We start from the raw sequence: 7,500 nt of genomic DNA on the forward strand, positions 1-7,500 counted from the left end.
TGTTGTCAGGTTTTGTTGGCAGGAATGAACATAAAAAAAGGTTTAAAGAAGAAAATAATGTAATCTTGGGACCTTTTTGTATTTTTTTTCTAGTGCTAAGGTGATAAAGCACAAAAAAGGGATGGAGGTATCTGTGTGAGAAAAGTACCAACTGGGCTATGAAGACTGGCATCATGTACCAGTCAAGTAGGAATGAGCCTCTGTTCACTGCTAGCAGTGATGACTGCAGTGCAGTTGTCAAGAAACTTGTACAGGAAGGTGAGCACTTACAGATGCCATGGGAGAACCAGTGAGGTCAGCAGCGACATGGCGTCCTGAACAAATATAGCTGGGAAAGGCTACTGTTGCCTAGCTTAGGGAAAAGATGTCCTGATTTCAGTTAAAACAAGACCAATTCTCTTTTTAGGGTATTTTCATTTCAGCTAAGTTCTTCTAATTAACTGCACTTCTCTGAAGTTGGCTGTGTGTTTTCCAGACACTGTTTACTTTGGAGCTGATAACGATAGCAATGGTATGCAGAAGAGGCCCAGGTTTACTAATAAATTTTGTATATCCTGTAAGTGAGAGAGGTGTACTTGCAAGGAGGGGTGGACAGAACAGGTGACCAAAATTGACCGAGTAGGTATTCCATCCCATCCATGTCATATACAGTATAAAAGTAGGAAATCATGAGGGTCTCATGTTCTTGGTCCATGGCTGGCATCTGAAGAGGAGCCTGCCTGTCGTCCCTGCAATTCAAGGCCTGGTTCCAGACCGTGTATCCCTGAATCCAGTTCTAGTTTACTGCGGAGTCCAGCCCAGGACTTCTGGGTGCCTGCCCTGCAGCATCTGGGGCAGCTCCACCAAACAGTGCTGTGCTACCCTGGGAAATTCAAGATTGGTTTTGTATATTTTGCATTATTTTCTCTGATTATTAGTAGTATTAGTAAAGCATTTTAAATTTTTCAACTTGTCCCTCTCCCTTTTCCTCTTATTACCTTTATTTAGTGAGGAGGGCAGGGGTTTAACCGAGAGTATCTGCCATGGTTTGTCATTGTCCTGTGATAAACAGTCACAAAGAATATTTCATGATTTCAGATGCAGAGATTCTAAGGAAAGAAAAGGCCATAATTTCAATTTTATGGGAAAAACAATCTATAAAATTGAAGAACAATCTGCATGCAAAGACTCAGAAACAAAGTTATGTAGAAAAGTTCACCCAAATCAGAGCCCAGAGAACTAACCTAAAATAAATCCAAACTGAGCTGCATGTAAAACCAAAGGCACAAGATGGAGGCACAAAAAGAGTTAAAACAACATCTTCAGGCCTGAGCCTACAGCCTGCCTCATGAAGGTAAAGTCCTGTCTCAGCAGAGCCAGAACTCAAGAGGTTCTGCATCGATCTGTATGCTTACAGGGACTGACAGGTACAGCCAAGTTGTACAGCAGGGAAAGGAGACCTTTCCCTCATGCTAAGTGACCTATCACTATAATCTTGGAAGAGCTTAAGGAAGTCAGCTTCCCTATATTTAATAAATCAGCTACTTGGAGATGAAGAAACATATTTTGTTACGTGACTCAGAAGGCAATGAGATAGTAGTTCATGATTCGGATCAGCACTTTTACCACGTAACTTTGTGGGCTCTGAAATACTGCTGCTGACCAATGAACAATGATCCCAAGCTCATATAATGGTCAATAGGGAGAGAATTTGGAAAACTGCCCTTGTGCAAGTAAATGAAAGAAAAATGCAATAGTGAGCTTCTATGAATATTGTCACATGCTTTTAATTATTTCATGTTCCCTAGTAAACTACTACAGCATGATGTATGAGAAAGTAGTTTCTACAACAGAGTCAATACATACTTTCTCAATGACAAATTAACACGTTCTTAGTATGTTTCTTAACAGTCTAGAAAATTTCCTAGAAAATAAATATTATGTATGTGTACCAGTTCCACCTTATAACTCCAAGCACTGGTCCCATGACTTCAGTGTTCTAACAACATTAAAGCCCTCCGGATTATGGAATTATAAACATGAAAAAAAATTATGCGTGTCTGCAAGACCCCAGTTAGGATGTAATTATGATGTGAAATCACAATGGCAAAATAATTGAAATGCATGGCTGCGAGGGCTTAGTTATGATCATATAAAAATGCTTTCACTAGGCATTCACTGTCCTGATGATTATTTTGTATTACTGGAATTCAGGTTACGCTGTCTGCAGAGTCTGTATATCTACACTGATTATAAGCAATATTTTCATCAGTGTACTGACAGATTGCAGCCTACGATATATTTCTATTAGCAAGGGGCAAGCAATGTAATTTTTGTGAAATTATTGATAAAACCATCATGTGTTTACAATGTCTTCAATACACACTTGGAAAGAAACTGCTTATCTCTGTTTTTTCCTAATTTTGCATATTAATCTTATAGCATAGAATTATTTGTTTGTTAATACCACAACATAGAGGCTAGTGATATATTATTACAAAAGAAAAATATAGGAATATTCATTACAACTTCTATATTTTAGGCATGAGAATAGATTGCTTGCACACCTGAGCCTTCCATATATATTGGGTTGCTGCAAAAGGAATTGAGTTTTTTTGCATTGTTGAAATTTACCATTTAATATTGAAATACATTCTTAAATAAATGTAGTTATGTTATACATCATTATAATGAGCTTTTCTTGCTTCACATTTTTGCTACTGACTTTTACTTGCTGTTTATTTTATACCTATTATAGACTATGGAAATGATGTTAGACAAAAAGCAAATCCGACTGATTTTCTTATTCAAGTTCAAAATGGGTCACAAAGCAGCAGAAACAACTCATAGCATCAACATGTATTTGGCCTGTGAACTGCTAATGAACCTACAGTGCAGTGGTGGTGCAAGAAGTTTCTCAAAGGAGGCAAGAGCCTTGAAGATGAAGAATGTAGTGGCCAGCCATCAGAAGTTGACAATGACCAATTGAGAGCAGTCATCACAACTGATTCTCTTACAACTATGTGAGAAATTGCTGAAGAACACAACGTTGACTATTCTACAGCCATCATTCTATGGCCGTTTGGCACCTGAAGCTAATTGGGAAGGTGAAAAAGCTCGATAAATAAGTGCCTCATGAGCTGACTGAAAATCAAGAAAATAATTGCCTTGAAGTGTTGTCTTCTCTTATTCTATGCAATGACAATGAACAATTGTGGCATGTGACAAAAAGTGGATTTTATATGACAGCCAGCCGCAACCAGTTCAGTGGTTGGACTGAGAAGAACCTCCAAAGCACTTCCCAAGCCAAACTTGCACCAAAAAGAGGTCATGGTCACTGTTTGGTGGTCTGCTGCCAGTCAGATCCACTACAGCTTTCTGAATCCCAGCAAAACCATTCCGTCTGAGAAGTCTGCTCAGCAAATTGATGAGATGCACCAAAAACTGCAATGTCTGCAGCTGGTATTGGCCAACAGAAAGGGCCCAGTTCTTCACAGCAATGCCTGACCACATGCCGCACAACCAGTACTTCAAAATTCAAATGAATTGGGCTTTTGCCTCCTCCGCCATGTTCACCTGGCCTCTTGCCAACTGACTACCACTTCTTCAAGCATCTTGACAACTTTTTGCAAGGAAAACACAAGATGCAAAAACCACTTGCTAAAGCTTTTCCTGAAGCATGGGTTTTTATGCTACAGGAATAAACAAAATTGTTTCTCATTGGCAAAAAATGTGTTGACTGTAATGGTTCTTATTTTGATTAATAAAGATGTGTTTGAGCCTAGTTACAATGATTTAAAATTGATGGTCCAAAACTGCTGTTACATTTGCACGAACCCATATATATTCACTCAAACATATATAACTATGAGGTATTTAAGAGAATCTGTACTGAGTTTTAGCTGAATATTGATGGAATCATTTCAGTATATTTCAAGACAGCATCATAAAAGTCTAGTGACAGGGAAATCCTCAAGCCTTTTCTTGATGTGAGTAAGACCTTAAAAACCGGCTTTTAATCCTCATATCCACCTGCTACTTTGGGGACAATACCCCCCACTCCCAATTCCACACACCTCCGTAACGCTTACAGGAACTCTTGAAATTACACACTATTGTTAGAAAATATTTGCCTCCAAATTTCAATTCTGTATAGCATATGTAACAGAGAAAAAACATTACAGCCATGTTCTCCACACTCGTAACTTGACAACCAGAGAAGCAAGGAGGAACAATGTGTTCAGAATGTCTTAATTATTAAAAGATCCTTTTCCCAGTTTAACATTTAATGTAAGTGGAAGGAACTGCATATGTACATCAGCTAGCTACTCAATGCGTAAGCATCATGAATCTCTCTCTTAACGTTACATAACCTTGTTCTTTACCTTAACCTCATATGAACTATTTGCAGAGAGATTTGGTGGCTGTTTTTATATTATTATCATCCTGGAGAACAAAAACAACTTTGAACATTCGGTTTGTTGGGAGGGTGCATGTGGTAAAACAAACAGGGCTGTCAGTGATTAAAAAATGAAGTTGAGATCAACTTTTTTTTTTGTTCCAGCAACAGAGAAGACTTACAAAAATTGATTAGTAGAGTTTAAAGATGTCCATAACTGCAAAATACTGGCTAACAAAAACACATAAAAAGTAAAATCACATTTATAAAATATATTCTGTGTTGCTATCTGGACTGACACAGTAACATTAATTGAGAGATACCTTTTTGGCTTGTTTTGGTTTCTCTTCTTTCTCTCTACTCTTTGAATTATTTACAGAGCTCCAAAATGGCTATAAATAGACGTGTTTATGCACCTTCTTTCTGTAAGAAGTAGATCTGAAAACTCACAAGTCCAAGCACTACAAATATAATGTTCGTAAATTTGTGTAAACAAGCTGTACCAAACAGATTATTTCATGCAGCCTCTTTAAACATAAAAATAATTTAAATTCTTTTTTTAGAAGTTTAATCACTGCACTATACAAATAGGCAGAGTAGTTCATCTCTAAGAACAAATGATCAAAAGGCAAGGCACACCTCATAAGACCAGCCATCAGAGAACTCAGCTCCTGTTTTCACTTATGATCCTCTGACATAGGGGGATGCATAGAGATATGAACAAGGGTAACTACAATCCACTCAACAAAACCTGCAGAGCCAAACTGCTAGTATCGATATGTTAGGAATCCTACCTGACATGGGCTTAGTGGCCTGCTGAGAAAGCTTCTGTATTATTTAAATAACACACATAGCTTCGTGCTATTTAAAATTCTGAATCTAATTTTCATGCAGTTGATACCTTAGGATCCTTCTAAATGGCAGTGAGCAAAGAAATAAAGATGAGGAAATGGAGGTAGAGATAAAATGAGACCGTTGCACCAGAACCATGCACTGTATAGAACAAGCAGTACGTCTGCTAGAAGACAAAGGTTCCTAAATATTTTATAATAAGCCCTTCTTTACTGTAATAGCTCAGGTCCTTCAGGCCTAAGCCCGTTGTTTATACACATATACTCAATTTTCTCCCATATCCCAAGCTCCCATACGTCCCCTCTTCCTTTGAGAACCATTTCTACAACCTTCCTCCACAGCCCCGCCCCATGAGAGCCTTGCTTTGTCCACTGTGCCCTGACATACCACGGGAGGACAAGCACAGACCTGCTTGCACACCAAGTCACACAGGGCTGGCTCAGCCTGTCTGTTTGCCACACTGCAGAGGGAAGAGGCAACAGGATGAGATACCACCCATCCCCATTAGCTGAACGGACACAAAAGACATACCCTGAGCTCATCTTTGGCCATTTGTCCTGCTGACTCGTGTCCCTCACAACTCAAAAGAAACATTTTACATTTTGGAAGGCCAGAGAACAGTTGTTGGGATAAAAGGAGTAAAGGATAAAAGGAATAAAAGAAAAAAAGGAGGGAAAAGACTAGACAGCATTTTCCCTGGATTTCCTGCATTTCACAGATTGCATTCCACCTCACCCTTGGGAAGGCTCCCATGCCATATGACAATATTGCTGGACAGTTTTGTCATCCAATCTTTATTACATGTGTATAAACCTAGCAGAACACCAACACTCCACCTATGATTTGGTTTGGCTTGGTTTGCTTTTTTAAATTAGTTCATCTACTCTTGTATGTGAGAATAAAATGTATCTCTCTGTTCTTAGAGTTTTACTCTGCACTCTTCTGCTTTAGTGATTAATTTATACTTACTGACTGAAAAAAGACAACAGTTATCTAAAAAATAAAATTACAATATTCATTAAATTCATATTACCTGTTAATGCACTTTGTACCTTGCTTATTTATCTTTGATATAAACATATTTTTATATGAAAATTGGTGTCGACAAATACTTTTTAGGCATACTGTAAGCAACACTTGTAATAGCACAAAGACAGAGCAGAGGCTTTACTTACCAAGCCATCCTGATCCAGAATTGGGAATACACATGTCTGTTTCAGCACTGGGCAACACAAATCCAACTACAAAAACTTCAACTCCATCAGCCATTAGAGCCATTCCCAACACAAAGAAGAGGGCCCACTGGAAACGACCATGGCCACATTCTTGTATTATCAGTTCATATTGCTGTGCTAGTTCTTCTTCATCAGCTTTTCTCTCTGTTTCCAGTTCATGACGATCTTTATATTCATCACGTATAGGCTGACCTAAGGCCACCATGCCATCCTTGCCCTGCCCCATGTTGGGGATTCCCTGATATTCTCCTTCATAAATTTCATCATCTTCATCATGCCCTTCAGTTGCTTCACTTGATCCTTCATCATCATTAGCTTCTACACCATAATTTCCTCCTTGGACATAGTAATCATCATCATCTTCCTCATCCTGGAATCGGTTGTAGGACCTCTGTGTGTAGCCATCCTGAGCTTTGTCAACAGCTTTATTAACTTTTTTCACTGCTTGCCTCTTCACCTCTTTGGCAATATCTTTTGCCCCTTTCATTAATGAAGTCCTGTCTTTGTATGTTTCCTCCATCTTGTATCAAAGAAGGATTCCTGTAGGCTGCAGAGGGACCTGCTGAATACCGTTTACAATATCTGTTGTGTGTTGGACATCAATAGACAAAAGACAAGTACATGCGAAGCTCTAATATTCAACCTGCAAAATATGAAAGAAAAACAAGTTTATACTTCGTTCTTTCTTACTTGCTTCTTCACACTGATTGATATGATATGATATGATATGATATGATATGATATGATATGACAACAATCTTCATCTAGGCATGGGACACCACAGTTCAGGGCTTCAAATACACAAACTTGGATTTTCTTGAGAGATACGAATACACCAGATTACCAGGAAAATACCGTGAGGAGAAATCTAATATCTCTATTGTTTTTCACAATGAAATTTCTTACACTCTAGTCTTGCCATTAATACCAAATTCTATTTTGAAAGAAAACAAGCAGTCCCACGCACTGTGCATTTTATTGACTGTGTCTCCAGTGTCCTTCCTCATTTCAACTCACTGTAATTCAATGAAAGAC

General features: G+C 38.4%; 1 protein-coding gene across 1 annotated transcript in view; it reads right to left on the bottom strand.

The window, feature by feature from the left end:
* Positions 1-6,985, bottom strand: part of SV2C (synaptic vesicle glycoprotein 2C) — a gene marked incomplete at both ends in the record, with an annotated part of 81,097 nt that extends 74,112 nt beyond the window's left edge. The window contains one exon of the mRNA XM_080363020.1: positions 6,402-6,985. Coding sequence (XP_080219146.1) covers positions 6,402-6,985 — 584 coding nt within the window. The remainder of the gene's footprint in view (positions 1-6,401) is intronic.
* Between the last annotated feature and the right edge of the window lie 515 nt (positions 6,986-7,500).

Source organism: Nesoenas mayeri (assembly GCF_963082525.1).
Source record: "Nesoenas mayeri genome assembly, chromosome: Z".
Taxonomy (NCBI): Eukaryota; Metazoa; Chordata; class Aves; order Columbiformes; family Columbidae; genus Nesoenas; species Nesoenas mayeri.